General features: G+C 51.7%; 1 protein-coding gene across 2 annotated transcripts in view; it reads left to right on the forward strand.

Moving 5' to 3' along the window:
• The window catches only part of SMARCA1 (SNF2 related chromatin remodeling ATPase 1), a 2,209,746-nt gene that overhangs the window by 2,140,942 nt on the left and 44,821 nt on the right, over positions 1-23,983 (forward strand). For both annotated transcript variants that reach the window (XM_086918497.1, XM_086918496.1), the window contains one exon: positions 15,190-15,300. In XM_086918497.1, the coding sequence (XP_086774623.1) occupies positions 15,190-15,300 (111 nt within the window). The remainder of the gene's footprint in view (positions 1-15,189; positions 15,301-23,983) is intronic.

Raw genomic sequence — 23,983 nt, forward strand, 5'->3', positions numbered from 1 at the left:
CGTGTCCCTCTAGAAGGGTGGAATGCTATCCCCGTCGCCAGAATTGGCGAGGGGATAGTATTCCAATTCGTATGACACCTTACTCGACATGTTTTGATAAAGCCAAACCAAAGATAGCATTTAACCGCGAGGATTATAATGCACTTAAGAGTATATGGTATGGCAATATCCCGGAACAGCTTAGGGAGTTGTTCCCGACAGCTGCAGACAGGCTCAGCTCATGCTAGAGCACCATCTCACATATTTCCAAGCACTCTGCCTCCAGGATTGATGAGGCCTTCCATAGGAGTGGCTGATAGGAGCATATGTGTCCAGTTTAGGGTTAGGCACAGACATACTGTACCTAAGTAAGAGGTGGTTACACCGACTTACCCCAGCTGAGTGATCAGCCAGTTGTGTCAAATATGGAGGCCAGGCCAGGGGTGGCATAATACATGCTGCAGCCCCAGGTAGGCCTTGGATACACCTATGCCCTGGGCACCTAGGGTGCACTAATACAGGGGCTCATAAGGTGAACCAGTTCCAATTCGTAATGCACCTAAAGTGCATTGGCATCAATTTAGAGAGAGAACAGCAGGCTGTGGGTCTGATTAGCAGGCCCACAGCCACATTAAGTCAGAAACCAGTGAAGCAAAAAGCAAAAATTTGGGGTGACCATAGGATAGCAGACCCTACTCTCCTACATAACCCCCCCCCCCCCAAACGCAGGGACATTAGACTAACCTTGACCAGTTGTGTCTTCATGTTCTAAGTGGAAGTACCTGGAGAGACCATCTGCGTTGCCATGGTCAGTCCCTGGGCGGTGCTCCACTGTAAAGTCCATCCCCTGTAGGGAAATGGACCACCTGAGTAGTTTGGGGTTTTTCACCCTTCATCTGATTAAGCCATAGGAGGGGCTTATGGTCGGTCTGAATCTTGAAGTGAGTGCCAAATAAGTATGGTCTCAACTTCTTCAGGGCCCACACCACAGCAAAGGCCTCCCTCTCTATAGCTGACCAACGTTTCTCTCTGGGGGTCAGCCTTCTGCTAATGAAAGCAATGGGCTGGTCCTGGCCATCTACATTAAGCTGTGAAAGCACTGCTCCCACTCCCAACTCAGAAGCATCTGTTTGGACAATGAACTCTCTTGAGTAGTCAGGACTCTTCAGGATAGGTGCAGAGCACATGGCCTTCTTCAGGTCATCAAATGCCTTTTGACAGATTTCTGTCCACTGAACCTTTTTGGGCATCTTCTTGGATGTCAGATCATTAAGAGGAGTCACAATGGACCCATAGTTCTTAACAAACTTCCTGTAGTACCCAGTCAGGCCCAAGAAAGCTCTGACCTGAGTCTGGGTAGTTGGAGGGGACCAGTCCTTGATGGTCTGGATCTTACTCTCCAGTGGTTGAACTTGGCCTCCACCTACAAGGTGGCCCAGGTATACAACCTTGCTCTGCCCTATCTGGCACTTTGTTGCCTTGATAGTGAGGCCTGCCTTCTGCAGAGCCTCAAGCACTTCCTTCAGGTGGACCAGGTGATCCTCCCAGGTGGAGCTAAAGACAGCAATATCGTCCAGATAAGCTGCACAAAAGTCATCCAACCCAGTGAGGACTTGATTCACCAACCTTTGGAAGGTGGCAGGTGCATTTTCCAAACCAAAGGGCATCACCACAAACTGATAATGCCCACTAGGGGTAGAAAATGCTGTCTTGGCTTTAGACTCCTCAGCTAACCTGATTTGCCAGTAGCCAGCTGTTAAGTCAAATGTGCTCAAATATTTGGCAGAAGCCAACTTGTCAATGAGCTCATCTGCCCTTGGAATAGGGTGTGCATCTGTCCTGGTGACAGCATTGAGTCCTCTGTAATCCACACAGAACCTCATCTCTCTCTTGCCATCTTTGGTGTGAGGTTTGGGGACCAGAACCACTGGGCTAGCCCAGGGGCTCTCTGAAGGCTCAATGACACCTAATTCCAGCATCTTTTGCACCTCAGTCTTTATACAGTCCCTGACGTGGTCAGGTTGCCTGTAAATTTTGCTCTTTACAGGAAGACTGTCACCAGTGTCCACCACATGTGTACACCAGTTAGTCGGACTGGGTGTCAATGAGAACATATGCCTGTATGCCTGTAGAACTTGTCTGCAGTCATGTTGCTGATTTTCAGTGAGGCTGCCACCTAAGGCCACACCATCAACTGAGCCATCTTCAGGGTTCTGAGTGAGCAGGTCTGGGAGAGGGTCACTCTCTTCCTCCTGTCCCTCATCTGTAGCCATGAGCAAGCCCATGTCTGCCCTGCTGACATATGCCTTCAATCTGTTTACATGGAGCACCCTGTGGGGGCTCCTGGGAGTTCCTAGGTCCACCAAGTAGGTAACCTCTCCCTTCTTCTCCAGAATTGTATGGGGTCCAGACCATTTGTCTTGGAGTGCTGCTGGGGCCACTGGCTCCAACACCCATACCTTCTGTCCAGGCTGAAATTCAACAAGGACAGCCTTTTGGTCATGCCAAGCTTTTTGTAATTCTTGGCTAGCCTCAAGGTTTTTTGATGCCTTTTCCATGTACTCTGCCATCCTGGAGCGGAGACCAAGTACATAGTCCACTATGTCCTGTTTAGGCTTTTTGAGAGGTAACTCCCATCCTTCCTTCATTAGACACAGGGGTCCTCTTACAGGGTGCCCAAACAACAATTCAAAGGGGCTGAAGCCAACCCCCTTTTGAGGGACCTCTCTGTAAGCGAACAAAAGGCAGGGCAGAAGGATGTCCCATCTTCGCCTGAGCTTTTCAGGTAATCCTTTAATCATGCCCTTTAGGGTCTTGTTAAATCTCTCAACAAGCCCATTGCATTGTGGGTGATAAGGAGTGGTGAACTTGTAGTTTACACCACGTTCCTTCCACATAGCTGTCAAATATCCAGACATGAAGTTGGCACCTCTATCTGATATTACCTCCTTAGGAAACCCCACTCTGGAGAAAACTCCAAGTAAGGCCCTGGCCACAACAGGAGCTGTTGTGGTCCTAAGGGGAATTGCCTCTGGGTACCTGGTGGCATGATCCACTACCACCAGTATGAATCTGTGCCCAGATGCTGTAGGGGGATCCATTGGACCAACAATATCAATCCCCACTCTCTCAAAGGGAACCCCCACCACAGGTAGTGGTATCAGGGGGGCCTTTGTTGTTCCACCTGCTTTACCACTGGCTTGGCAGGTTTCACAGGAGCGACAAAACTCCTTGGTGTCTTCAGACATGTGAGGCCAGTGAAAGTGAGGGACAAGCCTGTCCCAAGTCTTGTTCTGGCCTAGGTGTCCTGCTAAAGGAATATCATGGGCCAAGGTGAGTAGGAAGCCCCTAAATTGCAGAGGTATAACCAACCTCCTGGTAGCACCAGGCTTGGGGTCTCTAGCCTCTGAATAAAGGAGTCCATCGTCCCAATATACTTTATGGGCACCTTGAGCATTCCCAGCAGCCTCAGCAGCAGCCTGCTGTCTGAGGGGTTCAAGAGAAGGACAGGTTAACTGAGCCTGCCCCAAGTCTGCCCTAGAAGGTCCCCCTGTCCCCAGAAACTCAACCTGATCAGGTTCAAGTTCTTCAGGGACAGTTCCTTCAGGGGTCTCAAGATCAGTTTCCTGTGAAGCCTGATCCTCACTTGTTGGCAGTTGGGAAGGCGCAGCCTTAACCCTCCTGTTCTTCTTCTTGGAAGGTACTTGGTCCATTGTTCCAGGATCCAAGACCTGAGGTTCAGAGAGGCACTTTTTGGCCTGTGACCTGGTCACAGCAAGGACATGTGATGATATCCCTAACATCTCTGCATGAGTCCTGTACTCAACTTCTGACCATAGAGAGTTCTCCAGGTCATTGCCCAACAAACATTCTACTGGGAGATCAGCACTAACCACAACTTTCTTTAGGCCAGTTACCCCTCCCCAGGAAAAGTTAACAAGTGCCACACTATGTGTAGTAGTGACATTGCTGGCATTGGTCACCAGGTAATCATCGCCTGGTATGTATTGTCCAGGGTCCACAAAGTTAGGTGTCACCATAGTGACACTGGCACATGTGTCCCTGTAAGCTTGAGCCACTTTATTGTTGATCAAAGGTGTCTGTCTGTATTTGCCCAGGTTACTGGGACTTATGTCAGGGGTCAAATCTATGTCCCCTTCACAAACCAGAACAGCCTGTGTAAGGGTTCTGACTAGGTCAGAATCTCCTTCAGTTCCCAAAGTGATTCCCACTAATCCCTTGGCTTGAGGACCAGCACTGCTAACTGTACTAGTGGGTGCAGGTGCCTTAGGGGCTGCAGTGCTGGGGGCTCCACCCTTTTTACACTCACTTGTCCAGTGAGAGGTGTTCTTACAAGTTTTACACCAGGGTTTCTTCTGACCTTCTTTCTTCTTCTTCTTGGAAGTTTGGGACCCACCCTCTGTCTCAGTTTGGGGCCCTGTTGAAGACTTCTGGTCTTTAGCTTTCTGCTCCCCACCCTTCTGGTCTGTTTTCTTCTGGTCACCACCCTGGTTCTGGTTCTGGTTCTTCTGCTTAACTCTGGTTCTTACCCATTTATCTGCCCTCTTTCCCAATTCTTGGGGAGAGGTCAAATCTGAGTCAACCAGATGTTGATGCAACTGCTGGTTCTGACACTTATTTAAAATTTGTTCTCTCATCAGCAAATTATACAATCCTTCATAGTCTGTAACCTTGCTTCCCAGCAACCATCCCTCCAGAGCCTTAGTGGCACACTCAACAAATTCAGACCAGTCCTGAGTCTGTGTCTTCTGGGTATCTCTGAACATTAACCTGTACTGTTCAGTGGTTAAGCCTAACCCATCAATCAGAGCACTCTTCAGGACCAGGTAGTTTCTAGAATCCCCATCACTAACTGTGAGGAGTCTGTCTCGGCCTCTACCTTCAAAGGAGAGCCACAAGATTGCTGCCCACTGCTCCTGAGGGATCTGCTGTACTCTGCAGGCTCTCTCCATTGCAGTAATCCATTTATGGATATCATCCCCAGCTTTGTAGGGGGGCACAATCTTACTCAGGTTTCTATTATCAAAAGACCTGTCTTTATCCTTGTGGATATTGCTGCCACCAGTGGGTTCTATTTCCCCACTCTCTCTAGGCTGTCTTGCTCTAGCAAGTTTCTCCTTAGCCAGGGCAACCTCTAACTCTTGCCTCTGGATCCTAAGCTCAGCCTCTCTCATCTTGGCCTCATGTTCCCTTCTCTGAGGGCTAGTCATCTCCTTTCTGGAGTGACCATGAGAGCCTCTAGAGACATGGGAGGTATTAGATTCACCTGAGTGATGCCTCCTCCTCCTATGGCCCTGGTTAAGTCCACCTGGGGGTCTGAATGGGTTGTTACCTGATTCATTCCCAAGTTGACTTAAGTTAGCCTGGTTCAGTCTACTGACCAGCACCTGACTATCTCTGTCATCATCTGACTCACTGCTTTCCACCTCCTCCTCTTCCTCTTCCTCTTCCTCTTCCTCTTCCTCTACATCTACCTGAGGAGCTCCAGTGGTGGAGGCTTCCTCATCTACCAGGATGATAGGGGCAGGGGTGTCTACAGTGTCATCCTCTGAAGGATGGCCTCCTTCAGCATTCCCTGTGGGGTTTGCCTTAGAGGGCTTTAGAGTCTCAGACTGGTCTAAGAGCTCTCTTAGGTGGTCTGTAGTAGGGGAAGGCCCTGTCTTCAGACCCCTTAAGACACAAAGCTGTCTTAATTCCTTAAAGGAAAAAATAGCAAATTTGGATGGTGCCCTTGGAGGGTCACTCTCAACAGGAGTAAGTCCACTGGACCCCTCTGCTCCAGACATTGCTCTAGTGTGGGTGGATGTGTTGCAATCTACCTACACTGGTGTTTACCTACTAAACCTATCTAGTAGTTGTAGCTAGGGTGTGCTACTCCCTTTGCTCTACAACAACTAAGTTCAGTAGAACTTAAGTATACTAGTCTTGTTTTATATGTACCTAGCAGGTACCTGTATGATCTTTCAAATGATAATCTCAAAGATTGTAATGGTAAAACAACAGCAAGCTCAGATCCCAATCCGCTGCTCACCAATGTGAGAAGTTGGCCTGGTATATAATGCTCACTAATTCTAGTGATCACTTTGTACCATGCCAAGCAACCCTTATGATGATGGTTGTAATTCAACCTTGTAGACCAGTTATCCTAGTGGTAACGTGGACAAAGCAGTCTTAGGCTAAACTCTGAAAGGCATGTGAAGCCAGCTGTTACACCATACACAACCCCCTTGAATACCAAATGAAAGGGACACCACACAGATATATATTGAAAATATATATTGATTTATTAACTATAAAATCCCCTGGACTCTTTATGAGCACAGAAGCACAAGCGTTAAATCACAAGACAGTTTAAAATACACAAAAGTTGCACAATATGGATGAGCCCTAGGGGCCACCTAAACCATATACTAAGAAAGTGGTATAAGAGATACCAAGAGGAAAGTGAAGAGGCCTAGGGCCTTGGGAATCGCTGGAGCTATTCGAGACTGGCAATGACTAAGTCGGGAAAGGCCCACGGGACTCGGGTGCAGTGTTCAAAGTGCACGCACTTCTCAATACAAAGTCTATGGTGCGTAAAAAGCACAAAGTTAGAAAGTTAGGAACCTTCCGAGTGACCTACGGAGTTAAAACTTAAGACACAGGCCCTTGAGATGTGTACCAATGCAGGAGCACTGGCGGAGCTGTTACCTCACCCACAGGAAGCGGGTGGACAGGGTCGAAGTAGTGTCGGGTTTCGTCACGCCGGTCGATGGTGCTTGGAGCTGAAGATGCTGCAGGCGGCTCGATGAGAAGAGTTCCGGTGGATCCAAGGGTGGATCTGAAGATGTGAAGACCTGAAAGCAGAGGGGCAATGTTCAAAGTCACTAGCCAGTGACTACCGTGGAACCAGATTGGAACCAGGTGATGTCGGGTGCAAACAGGCGTTGTCGGGTAGCTTCTTTCTGCAGCCACGTGGATACCCGGGGTCGAGGACGTCCAGGAGTCGGTCATGAGCTGTCCCACGTAGGCTTCTCGCTGTTGGCGGTGTCGGCGACCTGATCGGAGCAAACAGGCCTTGGCAAATGCAAGCCATGCAGAAGTTGAAAGATGCTGTTCACTCGGACCAGCAAGGTCAGAGCGGGTGCTCCTTTTCACAGGAGCTTGGGTAGGTCTGGAGCAACCAGACCTGCTGTGTAAATCTTCGGTTTCGTCGCCAAGATGGCCGCTGACCACGTGGCTAGTGGCCGGGATGGCGCGTCGAGTGGCACAATGCAAAAGGGCCCCACGCAGATCGTGGAGATGCTGGAGGGCTGATCTTCGGTGCAAGGGCTGCTCGGTGGTGGGGGTTCTCAGTCCCCAAAGCACAACGTCGAGGATGCCTCAGAAGCTGCGCAGTCAGCTTTTCGAGTGTCTTCCAAGAGGTCCGGTCCCACGTCACTCGGTGCCTCCACGGGTCCCTTCTTTGCAGGGACTGTGGATCGGGCTCTGAGAGGTCTGGGAGTCTGGTTCTTGTCGGGCTCTGGGCTCGGTGTCCGGCGGGAGGCGGCGGCAAAACAGACGTCGAGGTGCTGGTTGGTACCTGTGTTCACAGGGTGGCCACTCCTAGGCCACAAGGGAGATTCTCTTCAGTCTTCTGTGCAGCAGAATGTCGAAGTCCAGTCTTCTTCTTGTTTAAAGTTGATTTCAGGATGATCTGCTGTGCAATGGCACTGCTCCCCCTCTTATTCCCAATCTAGGGGGTGGATCACCTACTAGGTCCCTCCTCTGGGAGGAACCAGGAAGGGGGGCGGTTACACCCCCTTTCCTTTGTCCAGCTCCGCGCCAGGACTGGGGCTGGAAGGCCCCAGAACCGGTTTGGACTGGCCTATGCACGGGGACACCTTGTGTGCCCCGGGCATGTCTGATTCTATTCAGCCCTGTCCTACCCAATACACAAAATCCTGTCTGGGGTGGTGCTCGCACCTCCCAAGGCAGGAAACCCTTTGTCCAGGCCACCATCTGCCGAGTTTCGGTCAGCAGCAGGAGGCCAGACTTGTGTCTGTGGTGGCAGCGTCCATTTTGTGAAGCTGAGGCTCTGTTTAACTTTAACCGGGGTTAAGGCTACACACATGTTGTGTCCCTCTAGAAGGGTGGAATGCTATCCCCGTCGCCAGAGTTGGCGAGGGGATAGTATTCCAATTCGTATGACACCTTACTCGACATGTTTTGATAAAGCCAAACCAAAGATAGCATTTAACCGCGAGGATTATAATGCATTTAAGAGTATATGGTATGGCAATATCCCGGAACAGCTTAGGGAGTTGTTCCCGACAGCTGCAGACAGGCTCAGCTCATGCTAGAGCACCATCTCACATATTTCCAAGCACTCTGCCTCCAGGATTGATGAGGCCTTCCATAGGAGTGGCTGATAGGATCATATGTGTCCAGTTTAGGGTTAGGCACAGACATACTGTACCTAAGTAAGAGGTGGTTACACCGACTTACCCCAGCTGAGTGATCAGCCAGTTGTGTCAAATATGGAGGCCAGGCCAGGGGTGGCATAATACATGCTGCAGCCCCAGGTAGGCCTTGGATACACCTATGCCCTGGGCACCTAGGGTGCACTAATACAGGGGCTCATAAGGTGAACCAGTTCCAATTCGTAATGCACCTAAAGTGCATTGGCATCAATTTAGAGAGAGAACAGCAGGCTGTGGGTCTGATTAGCAGGCCCACAGCCACATTAAGTCAGAAACCAGTGAAGCAAAAAGCAAAAATTTGGGGTGACCCTAGGATAGCAGACCCTACTCTCCTACAGTCATCTAATAAGACGCCCAGGTATGAGAAAGTTTAGGTTATAGGCACTTTCTCGGCATTCACTTTAAAGGGATACTGCTTCTTGGGGTGCAACCCAACCTGCATAATATATATAATATATATTTTGAATTATTTATGGCTGGGTCGCGTTCAGCCATGAAGCTTCAAAAGGTGTCAAGCAGAGTCTGCAGACCCCTTGCAATTCTGGCGAGGAGGACCGCGTTGTCCGCGTAAAGCAGGACGGGGAGACCCCTTCGCCCCACGCAAGGGAAGTCGGCCCCAGTTTCTACCAAGATCTTATCCAGGTCATTGATGTATAAATTAAAGAGAAACGGGGCCAAGATATACCCCTGCGGTACTCCCCTTTCGATATTAAAATCCCTAGATACCCTAAGATCTGAAAGAGACACGTTAGTGATAGATTCCTTACCTTAGAATATCCCCAGGCGTCAGACTGGATCCGGAAATTTTTGCGTAGCAATACCCCTGCGCGTCGGTAGGCGTTGTCTGCGGCTACCCGTCCGTCGTCGGCATCGTTAGCGCGGAATGACGTCGTCGGAGTACTTAGACGCCGCCCATGCGCGCTGACGTCAGTTCTTCTTTTTTCCGTGCCAGCTAGCGCAGATCCGGAGAAGCTCTATCCCTAGTCATTTTTTGACTGAACTTTTGATCTTTTTGATCATTCTCTTTCTTCGAGTCTTCAACACTATCGGTGCCGGTTGGGATGCCCGGGTTCAAACCCTGCTCGAAGTGTGACCGACTGATGTCGGTCACGGACCCCCATCGCCGGTGCCTGAAGTGCTTAGGCCTCGATCACGACGACCGCACCTGCTCCGACTGCCGGGCCCTGACGTCGAAGGCTAGGCGGGAGCGGTCCGGCAAGCGGCTCGAGCTCTGGCAGTCGGCCCGCGCCACTCCAGGTCCCGGTCCCGGTCCCACGGGAGGTCGAGGGACAGGTCGCGGGGTCGGAGTCATCGCAGCTCCGGGAGTGGACACCGGTCGTCAGGCTCCAAGTCCTCAGGTAAGAGGCATGAGAGATCTGAGAGACGTCATCGTTCCTCCGACCCACCCCGACACTCGCACGATGCGGCCGGGGGCTCGGGCGACACCGCCCACGCAGCTCTGCGGGAGTCGCAAGCGCCGCCGCCTGCCCCACACCTTTGGGTCCCTGGGCACGGCGCGACGCCGGACGAGATCAAGCGGTACCTCATGGCCATGAGGTCCCTCCCTCCTCAGTCGGGTTCCGTGGCACCCTGGGGCCCAACGGTCCCGACTGGAAGCCCTAGCTGGTCGAGTGCTTCAGCCCCGACGCCGTCGGGTGCTTCGGCCCCGACGCCGTCGGGTGCTTCGGCCCCGACTCCGCCGGCGACTTCGGCACCGCAGTACCTCACTGGATCCGCTTCCGGATCCGGATCGTCGCCGGTCGACCTCACGACCTCACCGGCGCTGGCCCCACGGGTGTCGCCCCCGACGCCCACTGTGGACGCCGTCCCCAATGTTCCCTACGGTCCGACTCTGGCGCCGGAACGGCGCCGCTGGGCGCCGCTTCCGACGGCCTTTGGAGATTTTTATTTCCATGAGGAGGCCCTGTCTACTAATCCTGTTTTACAGGAAACGGGTGACGAGGAGGATAGGGAGGGGTTTGAGGACCCTCTGGCACTGGAGTGCCAGTCTCAACAGGACTGGACATATGAGCTTGGGGAGGCCAGTGGTATTGACACATCACCAGGCACTGGATTTGTCTCCCCTCTGACTGTGGCTTCGGAGGAGGGCTCTACATATAGTGTAGTGTTGACGAAGGCAGCCAAGGCCTTACACCTTGAGCTCCCTGTCGCGGCCATGAGGACTAACTTCCTCACGGAGGTCCTCAAACCGCAGTCAAGCTCCAGCGAGCCTCTGCTGCCGTTCAATGAGGCCTTGTGTGACGTTCTTGTGGGCACTTGGTCCAAGCCCGCCACAGGCCCGCCTGTGGATAGGAACATGGCCAGACGCTACCGCCCGGCCCCGGGCGACCCATGCTTTTTGTCCACCTATCCCACCACCGAGAGCCTGGTCATCCAGGCCTCCAATTTCCAGACCGCATTCCCGTCGGCCCCGCCCAAGAGATACGAACAGTTCGGGATGAAGATGTTCTCGTCTGTAAGCTTAGGGCTGCGGTCTGTCAATACCGCCTGTCTCTTGGGCTGCTACACCCACACTCTGTGGGACGCGGTTGTGGACGTGCTGCCACAATGTACGGAGGAGGTCCTGGCTAAACTCGCCCAAACCCTTGCGGAGGGCCGAGATGCAGCGCGTTATTCCATCCGGTGTGGGCTGGATACAACGGACTCACTGGGCAGGGCAATGGCAACGACGGTGGCGGTTCGACGCCAGGCCTGGCTGAGGTCTGCCAACTTCTCGGCCGATGTCCAGGCCACACTTCTGGACATGCCGTTCGATGGCCGTCACCTCTTCGGCGACAAGGCAGACCATGCGCTGGAACGTTTTAAGGACTACAGGGCTACGGCCAAGTCCTTGGGCCTCTCGGCCCCACGCCGACAAACGTGTGCCTTTTGCTCCTTTCGTGGCCACGGAAGGGGCGCCCCCACACGTGCTGCCAGCCACGGGCCGCAAAATGTTCAACAGCGCAGTGGCTGCCGTGGAAACCGCCTTGGCGGCAGTCGGGGACAACGGCGAGGCCAGTCCACACCTCCCTCCACAGCACCCGCCTCAAAACCTTCCTAGTCCGAGTTTTCAGGCCCATGTGACGCCTGTGGGAGGCAGGGTTCGCCATCACCCCTCCCACTGGCGCACTATTATGTCGGACAGGTGGGTGCTGCAGATCGTCCGAAGGGTCTACTCCCTCCCCTTCGAGGCGACCCCTCCATCCATGCCACCGCTTGTCGGGGGATCACTTGCAACTCCTGCAAGAGGAAGTCACGGCCCTCTTGGCCAAGGGGGCCATCGAGCGCGTTCCTGGGCCAGAAGTAGAGTGTGGATGTTACTCCCACTACTTTCTGGTACCCAAGAAGGGCAAAGGGGGCCTACGCCCTATCTTGGACCTGCGGAACGTCAACGGCTTCCTCCGGAAGAAGAAGTTCAAGATGCTGACTTTGGCTCAGGTCCTAGCTGCCCTGGACCCGGAAGACTGGCTGGTAACGTTGGACTTGCAGGATGCTTATTTCCACATCCCCGTCCTGCCGGCCCACTTGCGTTACCTGCGGTTCACGGTAGGCCAAAAGCACTTTCAGTTTACCGTGCTCCCCTTCGGCCTTACCAGCGCCCCACGGGTGTTCACGAAGGTGATGGCGGTGGTCGCAGATCATCTGCGCAGGTTAGGGGTTTCAGTCTTCCCCTACCTAGATGACTGGTTGTTGAAGGCGGGCTCGCCCCAGACGGTCGTCAGCCACCTCCAGACTACGGCCGACCTCCTGCATTTGCTGGGGTTCTCCATCAATATGCCGAAGTCGCACCTGTGTCCCTCTCAGAAGCTCCTCTTCATCGGAGCGGTTCTCAACTTGGCGCAGTTTCGGGTTTACCCTCCCAAACAGCGGGTTCGGGATATACAGGCTCTGATTCCCATCTTTTAGCCATTATCCCGAGTCTCGGTCAGGTTGACGCTGCGGCTTCTGGGGCTGATGGCCTCCTGCATCCTTCTGGTGCATCACGCCAGGTGGCGGATTCGGGCTCTGCAGTGGGACCTGAAGTTTCAGTGGGCCCAGCATCACGGCAACCTGTCCGATCATGTCTTGATCTCGGAGGGCACTGCGAGACAACTGCAGTGGTGGCTCATGGACCGCGACTGGGGCCTCTGGTCTCCGGCGGAGTCCCGGCTCCATATCAACCTTTTGGAGCTGCGGGCGATTCGTCTAGCACTGAAGGCATTCCTCCCCTCTGTCCGGGGGAGTGTAGTGCAGGTGTTCACGGACAACACCACCGCCATGTGGTACTGTAACAAACAAGGCGGGGTGGGGTCGTGGACCCTATGCCAGGAGGCTCTGCGCCTCTGCCAGTGGCTGGAACATCAGGGCGTGACCCTGGTGGTTCAACACCTGGCAGGCTCTCTGAATGCCAGGGCGGACGAACTCAGCCGTCGGTGCATGATGGATCACAAATGGCGTCTGAACTCGGACGTGGCGCAAGGCCTCTTTCAGCAATGGGGAGAGCCTTGGTTAGATCTATTCGCCACAGAAGAGAATGCGCAATGTCATCAGTTCTGCGCGTTGGAATTTCCAAGGCGGCACTCGCTCGGAGACGCTTTTCGTCGCGAGTGGAGGTGCGGTCTATTGTACAACTTTCCGCCTATACCACTTCTGCCCAGAGTGCTGAAGAAGATCAGGCGCGACCGGGCCCAGGTTATTCTTGTGGCTCCGGACTGGGCACGAAGATACTAGTATCCTGAGCTACTCAGCATGTCAGTTGATCCCGCGATTCGTCTGCCTCTTCGGGAGGACCTTCTGTTGCAGCAGCAGGGGACGGTCCTGCACCCGAACCTGTCCAGTCTCCACCTACAAGCTTGGAGATTGAGCGGCTGCAGTTGAGGCCATTTAACTTGCCTCCTGAAGTCTGTGATATCATTCTGGCAGCCAGGCGTCCCTTCACAAAGTCGGTATACGCCTGCAGGTGGAATAGATTTGTGGCATGGTGCACAGCAAAGGCTGTGGATACCCTTAATGCCCCTCTTTCTGAGTTTCTCCTCTTCTCTCTCTTGCCCAGCAGGGCTCTGCTCTAGGCACTGTCAAGGGCTATCTCTCTGCTCTTTCAGCCTTTCTGAGGCTGCCTGATCAACCTTCTTTGTTCAAGTCCCCTATCGCTAATCGATTCCTGAAGGGCATCACTCATACGTTCCCTCCTGTTCCCTTCGTGATGCCTCAGTGGAACTTGAACCTGGTTCTTACGTTTCTGATGTGCGCTCCCTTTGAGCCACTTCACAACTGTCCTCTTCGCCTTCTCTCTTTGAAGACTGCCTTCCTGGTAGCCATCACCTCCGCCAGGAGAGTGAGTGAGCTCCAGGCTCTATCTTGTAAGCCTCCTTTCCTTTCAGTACATCCGGACAAGGTTGTGTTACGAACGAGGCCCTCCTTCCTACCCAAGGTAGTCACGGCCTTCCACATTGGGCAATCCATCACCTTGCCCACCTTCTTTCCGCCTCCGCACCCCTCGAGAGAGGAAGAGAGGCTCCACCGTCTGGACCCAAAATGTGCGCTCTCATTTTCTTTGAATCGCACACAACAGTTCCGGGTGGATGATCATCTCTTTGTTGGATACGCAGGCGCTAAGAAATGGAAAGCGGTGCACAAGCGGACCATCTCCCGGTGGATCATCTTGTGCATCCAGGCGTGTTACTGCTTGGCTAAGAAGGAACCCCCTGTTGGGCTGAGGGCTCATTCTACTCGAGCCACAGCCACTACAAATGCCTTGGGCCGAGGTGTGCCCTTGCAGGACATTTGCCAGGCGGCTACGTGGGCCTCGCTGCACACGTTTGCGCGACATTATTGCCTGGACAGTCAAGTCCGGATGGATGGGTACTTTGGCCGTTCCGTCCTCCAGGACTTTCTGGTGTGATTATTGGTTCGCAGACCCACCACCACGGGGTTGGTATTGCTGATGTATCTATTCTAAGGTAAGGAATCTATCACTAACGTGTCTCTTTCAGATGCACAAGTTACTACTTGTGTAATGATATATCTGTAAGAGACATTAGTTAGTGATAGATTCCTTACCGACTCACCCATCCTCCCCGTTCTGCGAACCGATATCTAGGGTTAAGGTCATCCCCTTTCAGGGCCCTAGTTTCATGGCACCAGTGTTGGTTTTTGGCATGGCTTTGCACTTCTGGCGCGGAAAAGCTGTTTCTAAGAACTGACATCAGCACGCGGAGGCGGCGTCTAAGTACTCCGACGACGGAGCCGCGGACGACGCCTACCGAAGCACAAGGGTACTGCTACGCAAAAGTTTCCGGATCCAGTCTGATGCCTGGGGATATTCTAAGGTAAGGAATCTATCACTAACTAATGTCTCTTACAGATATATCGTTACACAAGTAGTTATGTTATGTTATATTAATTTATTTCTTCTATAGCGCTCGGCTACTCCGAGGAGCATCCCGGCGCTTTGGTAACTTGTGCTTTAATGACACACATGACATTAAATAATTGAGAAACAGACGTGATGATACTTAAGGAACCTTTGAATCCTGTTATTTTCTACATAAAAGTAGCCTATAGGAAAATTAAAGTATTTTATTGCAAGCTGAAAGGTGATTAGTAGGGCTGTGGAAAGGTTTTCCTGCTATAGTCAATGTTCAACAGCATGCTTAAAAGGAAGCTTTTGTGATAGAATTAATGTAACACTTTGAACATTTTTTACTGTGCTGGAAAGTTATAGGCACATTCTTGAGCGTTCATTAATTGTTTTTATTTTGTTTATTAGGAGCTCCAGAGACGCTGTAACACCCTGATTTCTCTAATAGAGAAAGAGAACATGGAAATTGAAGAGAAAGAAAGAGCAGAGAAAAAGAAACGGATACCAAAAGCTACAGTGGTAGTATTATTTAATATAATCACTTTTTTGTGGTTAAATACATCATTACTAAGTTTATTTAGAGATTGTACTATATCTTGTAGGTTATTACTCATGAAATGTAATTCTGAAACTTTTCATTATGATATACAGAATACAGTTTAATCAACATTTTTTTAAACATACTCTTTTGATTTTATGTATAGTTGCGCCTTGCTTAAGCGCCGCTTGAATTGGTACATTACTTTTATAACGTAAGTACAATGGGCTTGAAAATAATGATCCTAACATTTTACATCAAAGGTACAGGTAATAGCCCATTTGGGGTAATGACATTTTTAAGATCGACCAATTGCATCAGCTGTTTCAGTTGTATGTTGTCCGACAAAATCAAATAAAAACAGAACATTTTTAAACAACCCACCCCCCTCCCTCTAGTCTGGCTCACCCCTAGTTGAGATGAGTCGGTCCCGGTATTCTTCCTTGTTCTCATATGTACGTCATGTGGAGATCACTGACTTAGAGATGTCACTCAAATTTACAGGCCCAGCATCAAGCAGGGGGAGGGGGAAGAATATCACTGCCTCATAATGGGGCAAGGGGGTGCTTTGCACTAAGCGTAGTGTGGCGTAAGGGGATCGGTGGCCTTAAAAGTCTCCAGCATCAGGTCCCATTCCATGGAACTGGGTATTTTATGTAACCCACGATATCTCTCCCTTGTAATGAATGCACTTTCTGCTCTACCCCATCGAGCCATCTCTCCATGCCAAGTGAATACTGTTGGTGGAAGGGCCGATTTCCACCTCATTGTAATGGAGCACTTTAGTATGAGTAGGGCCAGATCAGTGAAACAGAGCTGCACTTTCGGCAACGGTATATTCCTAGTATGGAACGACCTACTGTGTCCCAGTTGGGGATTCCTGTGATATTTTCTATAATTTGTGCGGCCAGGGACCAAAACCCTCTGAGGCGCGGGCACGTCCATAACATATGCAACATTTCTGCCTGGCATCTGGGGCAACAAACTCGTGTTGGGGTATATGCAATTAAGACGGTGAAGGTGAGGTAGGCCCTGTGGAGAATCATATATTGTATTAACTTGAATTTGGCGTTACAAGACGCCTTCTTAGGGTTTTCCTGGAGAGAGGACCAGTCCTTGTTCGTTAGGTCCTTACCAAGATCTCTGGACCACTTTTCTCTAAGAGTCGTAAGGGAGGTCCCTGTGTGTACCCGGGCGCCACTGTACAGCCATCTTATGAGGTGGCGTCCCTCGCCCATCAGGTATACAGCATGTATATATACAGCAGCGCTGATGTCAGTTCTTTCTTTTCCCGCAGCAGCCAGTGCAGATCCGGAGAGAGCTTGCCACTTAGTCGCTTTTTGACTAACTTTTTTTTACTTTTTATCAACGTCTTTTGAGTCTTCGACTCCTGGTGCACAAGGAATCTCCAGCCGTCGGCCCGGTTTCAAGCCCTCTGACTCCTGTCACAAGTTGATGCCGGTTACCGATCCGCACCTCGTGTGCCTTCGGTGCCTGGAGCCCGACCACGACCCAAAGTCGTGCTCTGACTGCCGGCTCCTACCACAAAGCCCGCTGGGGCGGCTCTGCACTTCCCTCCTTTTCCCGGAGCTGGAGCATCCCCTGCCCAGCTTCGTCAATTTTTCGAAGCTCTGCACAGCATCTTTAGGCAGCCCGACTCCGCAGGTGCCCTTCGGGCACCACGGACTTGGTTGGGGGCTCTAGGCCTTCGATGCCAGTGGCTCTGGCGCCGCAGGGTCCCCAAGGATCCCGGGCTGGATCCGGATCGGTGCCGGTCAACCTTACAGTACCTTCCCCGGCGCTGATTCCAGTGGCGATGACCCCGACACCGGTTGTGCCCCTAACCGGCGTCGACCCCAGCCTCAGCCCCAACGTGGACACGGTGCCGTACCTATGTCGACCGACATCGGTACCGATGACAGAGGCTAATTTTACACTGCTGTTAATTCCTGGTGTTCTATGCTGCCCTGAGTGGCACCCAGAGGAGGGTGAGGAGGACTGGGAGGGGTCTGTTGACCCTCTAACAGACCAACATGAGGAGCTGGACTGGCGAGAGGAGTTGGGTGATGTCAGTGGTCTGGATCCTTTCCCAGACATTAGTATGCTTTCTCCTGCTACCGTGGCTACTGTGGTGTCGACAAGGGCGGTTAAGGCCTTGGGCCTTGAGCTTCCTACGGTGGCTGTCAGGACTAACCTCCTGACTGAGGTGCTTCAGCCGGCAGCAGCCTTTCCGAAGCCCCTGCTGCCTTTTAATAAGCCCTCACTGACATCCTTCTGAGCACTTGGTCCAAGCCCAGCACAGGGGCTCCTGTGGACAGGATGATTGCCAGACGCCACCGCCCAGCCCTGGGTGACCCACTTTTCATCTCCCAACAGCCTACCCCTGAGAGCTTGGTGGTCCAAGCCTCATCCTCAAAGGGCGCATTACCTACTGCTCTCCCAGATAGGGAATCCAAGAAGCTGGGCCATTTTGGGAAGAAGATGTTTTCTTCCACCAGCTTAGGACTGCGGTGGGTGAACACTGCATGTCTCTTGGGTCGTTACACGCACACGGTGTGGGATACAGTTGCGCAAGTGTTGCCGCAGTGCCCAGAGGAAGCCCGGGCAGTGCTCACCCGCGCTGTTGCTGAGGATCGAGAAGCAACAAAGGTCACCATCCGGTGTGGGCTGAATACCACAGACTCGCTGGGGAGAATGGTTTCCATATCGGTAGCACTGATGCGCTATGCTTGTCTGAGAACGTCTGGCTTCTCTGGGGATATCCAATCTACCCTTTTGGACATACCCTTTGATGGACGTCACCTATTTGGTGACAAAGCGGACAACGCACTTGATCGTTTCAAGGATTCTAGGGCTACGGCCAGATCCTTGGGCCTCTCAAAAATATCTCGCGCCATGCAGTCTGCCTTTTGTTCCTTTAGTGATTACAGAAGGGATGCCCCACCACGTTCCACACAGAGATACAGGGCTGCGTAAGCTACCCAGCCTCTGCGTGGTTGGGGCGTGGGCCCCAGCGTTGTGAGTCTGGGGGCCAGCGGGCGGGCCAGTCCACCAAAGCCCCCCTGCAGCAGCCTCTAAACCTTCCTAGTCTGACCTTCCAGGGCCACCAATTTCCAGTGGGTGGCAGGATCTGCCATCACCTCCCCCACTGGCACAACATCACGTCAGACAGGTGGGTTTTGCAGATAGTCCAAAGGGGCTACTCCCTCCCCTTCAAGACTGCCCCTTCCTCCATGCCACCAACACTCCATCGCATGTCGTTGGATCCTTTGGCCCTTCTCCTTCAGGACATTATGGCTCTCTTGGCCAAGGGTGCTATTGACCGCGTCCTTGAGCCAGAAGTAGGCCACGGTTGCTACTCCCACTACTTCTTGGTACCCAAGAAGGACAAAGGCCTGCTACCAATCTTAGACCTCAGAGACGTCAACCACTTCCTCCGGAAGGAGAAGTATAAGATGTTAACCTTGGGTCAGGTCTTGTCTGACCTCGACCATAGAGACTGGATGGTAGCGTTGGACTTGCAGGATGCATACTTTCACCTTTCCGTCTTGCCTGCCCACCGGCGTTCCCTACGGTTCACGGTATAACACGAGCATTTTCAGTTTACTGTGCTCCCCTTTGGCCTTACCAGTACCCCTTGGGTGTTCTCAAAAGTGATGGCGGTGGACGCAGCTCATCTACGCAGATCAGGGTTTACAGTCTTCCTCTATCTTGACGACTGGCTGTAGAAGGTGGTCTTGCTCGAGGCTGTCGTCTCCCACGTTCAGACTACGGCAGACCTCCTGCATTTGCTGGGGTTCACAGTCAACGTGCCGAAGTCGCACCTGATTCCCTCCCAGAAGCTCCTTTTCATCCGAGCAGTTCTGGACACAGCCTAGTTTAGGTTCTATCCTCGTGAGCAGCGAGTCCGGGATATTCGGGCTATGATACCGATGTTTCAGCCTTTATCCCGGACTTCGGTGAAAATGACCCTGAGGCTACTGGGCCTCATGGCCTCCTGCATCCTGATGGTGGATCATGCCAGATGGCATATGCAGGCTCTGCAGTGGGACCTGAAGTTCCAGTGGGCACAGCACCAGGTGAAACTTTCTGATGTCATCCAGATCTCGGAGGGGACTGCAAGTCAGTTGCAGTGGTAGCTCACGAACCAGGATTGAGTCAACGGCAGATCCTTCTCCCTTCCCCCATCCAGAGTACACAGTAGTGATGGATGCGTCACTCCTGGGTTGGGGCGGCCATATGGGGGAAACAGAGATCAGAGCCCACTGGTTTCTGGCGGATTCCGGGCTCCACATCCTTCTGGAGCTCCGGGCGATTTGTCTTGCACTGAAGACAAAGAGTAGTGCTCACAGACACCACGACCGTCATGTGGTACTGCAACAAACGGGGCGAGGTGGGACGTGGACCCTATGTCAAGAGGCTCTTTGCCTTTGGACATGGCTGGAACATCAGGACATATCTCGGGTGGTTCAACACCTGGCAGGTTCCCTGAACAACGGTGTGCTGTTATGCGGAGGATTCTGCACGCATCCTCGAATGGAAACCCGAGTGAACTTTGAAGGGGATTGTTTAAAAGACACCGCTCAACCCGCTCCATGGCGCGCGGCAAGTCATTAAATTAAATGGTACACGGATGGACAGCGAGGAGCTTTCCCGCTTTGTTCGATTTTTGGATATATAAACGAACCTAGGAGGTCTTATTTAAAGGCAGTTTTCCCGATTAGCGATTTGGAAGCAAGAAGTCACTGCCAGCAAATTGTTTTGGCTCCTTTTGGTTTCACCCTCATATATGATGTGAGTTTTCTGTCATGAATAGAAGCGTTCCCATGCATAATCAGCACCTAGGATTACTGCCGCGTGAATAGGATAACGCTCTCTTGGCAATAGGAGCCCTTGGCCCAACATCAGTTTCAGACGGAGCCGCTAGATTCACCGTGCTTCGTGTGCCCCTTTTTGTACTCCCACACCCCACCACCACCCGTCCTGAGGAAGACCCCGCTGTAGGGCAATACCGTTGCCTGCGAAACTGGGGTCGAAACGTCGACATACTGTTATCCTTTCTTACCTGTGGGCAAACTGATCACTTGTGGACTGTGCCTGATTATTACAGGATAGGATTTTCTCAACATATGAGTTGATATATGATAATGTATATATATACAGTGAGGCACTATATGTTCAAATATTGATGAGACCACATATTATGCTATTCCTTTATGACTAATTTAAACCTATGCTGCACAATTTTCCTTTCTTCACCTTCCCCCACCCCCCCCACCCCCCTTTTTCTGGGCTTATCATGAAATGTTTTGAATTGTATTATTGCGAAAAGGATATGGTAATGAATTTACAAGGAAGGATGTATATTAAATAACATTCTTTGAAGTCTATGCTTATGAGGTTAATTTTGCTGATTTGTTTGTCTTATGTTGTTCCGTCTGGGACCCCTTCTCATATACTATCCCTGAACACCTGGGCAGACAAACTCAGCCATCAGTGCATGATGGATCACAAATGCCGTCTTCACTCCGAGGTGGTGCAAGGTCTCTTACAGCAGTGGGGAGAGACTTGGTTGGATCTTTTTGCCACCGAAGAGAATGTGCAATGTCAGCAGTTCTGCACGTTGAAATATCTGAAGCAGCTCTTGCTCGGCGACGCTTTTCGTTGCAAGTGGCGTTGCGGCCTCCTGCATGCCTTTCCACCTGTACCACTTCTGCCCAGATTCCTAAAGAAGATCTAGCGAGATCGGGCCTAGTCATTCTTGAGGCTCCGGACTGGGCACATAGAGTTTGGTACCCGAGCTCATGAGCATGGCCATCGATTCTCCGATCAGGCTGCCTCTTCCGGAGGATCTTCTGTCGTAGCAGCAGGGGACGGTCGTCTACCCGAACCTGTCCAGTCACCACCTCCTTGCATGGAGTTTGAGCGGCGACAGTTGACAGCTTTCGACCTTTCTCCCGAAGTCTGTAATGTCATCTTGGCAGCCAGGCGTCCCTCCACCAAAACTGTATACATCTGTAGATGGAACAAATTTGTGGCATGGGGCACAGCAAAGGTTGTGGATTACCTTTCCGCCCCTCTTTCAGATGTTCTCCTTTTCATTCTTTTTTTGGCCCAGCAGGGCTCTGCGCTGGACACTCTTTAAGGCTATCTTTCAGCCATTTTGGCCTTCCTTCCCTTTCCTGATCAGTCTTAACTTATCAAGTCCCCGATTGTTAACAGATTTCTGGTGGGCATTACTCATCTCTTTCCTCCTTCTCCTTTCATAATGCCCCAGTGGGATTTGAATCTTGTCCTCACTTATCTTATGTTTTGCAACCTTTGAGCCACTATATAATTGTCCTCTTCGTCTCCTTACTTTGAAGACTGCTTACTTGCTTGAGCTTCAAGCCTTATCTTCCAGATCTCCCTTTCTTGCTGTCCATCCAGACAAAGTAGTCCTCCGTACTAAGCCCTCTTTTGTGCTCAAAGTGGTTACCTCTTTTCACATAGGTCAGACCATCACATTGCCCACCCTCTTCCCACCTCCGCACCCTTCCAATGAGGAAGAGAGACTCAACTGTCTGGACCCAAAATGTGTGCTGTCTTTCTAATTTGACCGCATTAAATACTTTCGGGAGGACGATCAACTATTCATGGGTTATGTGGGCGCCAGGAAAGGTCAGGCAGTGTACAAACATACCATCTCTTGATGGGTCGCCTATGCATTAAGATCTTTTATTCTTTGGCTAAAAGGGAACATCCAGTAGGGCTGCGCCTCCACTCTACCAAGGCGATGGTAGCTACTACTGCTTTGGGACGTGGAGTTCCGCTGGTTGACATCTGCCAGGCAGCCACGTGGGCATCTCTGCACACGTTTACTAAGCATTACTGCCTGGACAGCCAAGTACGGAAAGACGGCTTGTTCTGACGTTTTGTTCTCCAAGACTTCCGGGTGTGAACTTAGTTCGCAGGCCCACCTCTTGGGTTAGTATTGCTGGGGTATCCATTCTAAGGTAAGTAATATATAACTAATGGTCTCTTTCAGATGAACAAGTTACTTACATTCAGTAACGATGTATCTGTAAGAGACATACATTAGTTATACATTCCTTACCGCCCCACCCATCCTCCCCATTCTGCGAACTGATTTCTAGGGCTAGGGACGCCCTTGCAGGGCCCTAGTTTTGTGCACCAGTGGTCAGTGTCTTGCATGGGTCTGCGCTTCTGGTTTGCAAAGTCGTGTCAGAACTGACGTCTGCACGCAGGGCAGGTGTCTAGGTGAACACTGCGATGTCATGCCGGTGACACCGACGCTGACGATGGACGCAGAGTCGACAAACGCTACCTACTGACACGCAGCGGTACTGCTAAGAAAACATTTCGCCGGATCCAGCCTTACGCCTCGGGGTAGTTCTAAGGTAATCTATAACTAACATATGTCTCTCACAGATACATTGTTACCGAAGGAAAGTAGCTTGTTTGTCAGTTCTTTTCTTTGCACGCTTATCAGTGCAGATCCTTAGAAGAACTACCTGATGTCATTTTTTGAGTGACATTTTTACAACCCTTTTGTCAAACAGGTTTGAGACATTGTCTCCTGTCGTGCTGGCATGTCCACAATGAAGGCTGGTTTCAAGCCCAGTTGCGCCTGTCATGGTCTAATGTTGGTAATGGATTCATACCTCATCTGCCTTTGGTGCCTCAGGCACGACCATGATGCCAAGACATGTGTCGATTGTAGTGCCAAGCACCGCAAGGCCTTGAGGAAGCTGTCCCTCAAGCTCCTTGCTGCTTGACATACAATTTCACGATGGTCACGATGAAGTTCCAGAGATCGGTCGCAGAGCCATTCCAATCACACACTGTTACAGTTGGTAGTCATCCGGGCATTCAAGTAAGTCCCTCAAACAGAAAAAGAGTAAGAAGTCGAAGAGGTTTTTGACTTTGCACCATCCATCAAAGTCTCTTGATGAGGCAAGGAAGCATCAGCATTCAAGGCCTCGCTCTGCGGTGGAGCCTACACCAGTTTGGCCTCAGTGCCTTCCAGTGTTTCCTGGAGCCGGAGCCCCGACTCCACCCAACTTTGTGTGTTTTATGAGGCTATGCACCTCATATTTGGGTGGTTCATCCACAGTGGCACACCTTCGGGCACTACGGTTTTGGGAGGGGCTACTGGTCATCTGCCAGTAAATTGCCCCTGGTACCAGTCGGGTCCCTCGGATGTATCTGGACCGTCTCCGGCGAACCACCTCAACCTTTCCCGATGTTGGCTCCACTTCCAACGCATTACCTATGCTCTACCCGGACTCCAGCATGGAGCCGGATAGATGTTGTCCGACTCTGACGCCGACTGGAGGAATTCCTCCTAGGTTGGAGTCTGTGCCCTATTCCTTTGAGATAAAACTTGGGGATGATTAGGAGGGGTCACTGGATCCTAATAAATACCAGGCCATAGATGTTTCCATGGACACCTGGCGCAGGATCTGGCAGATGCCAGTGGGCTGGACACCTCAGATACTGGCTTGAGCTTTTCTACCCATTGCAGATATTAAGGAGGAAGCCTAATTTGCTATGGCAGTGAGGAGGGAAGCCAAGGTCCTGGACCTTAAACTGCCCGCCGATGGAGGTGCTTCAGCCAGGAGTCGACCCATCCTAAACACTTTTCACATTTTACGAAGCTCT

Source organism: Lissotriton vulgaris, chromosome 4_1 (genome assembly GCF_964263255.1).
Source record: "Lissotriton vulgaris chromosome 4_1, aLisVul1.2, whole genome shotgun sequence".
NCBI classification, from domain to species: domain Eukaryota; kingdom Metazoa; phylum Chordata; class Amphibia; order Caudata; family Salamandridae; genus Lissotriton; species Lissotriton vulgaris.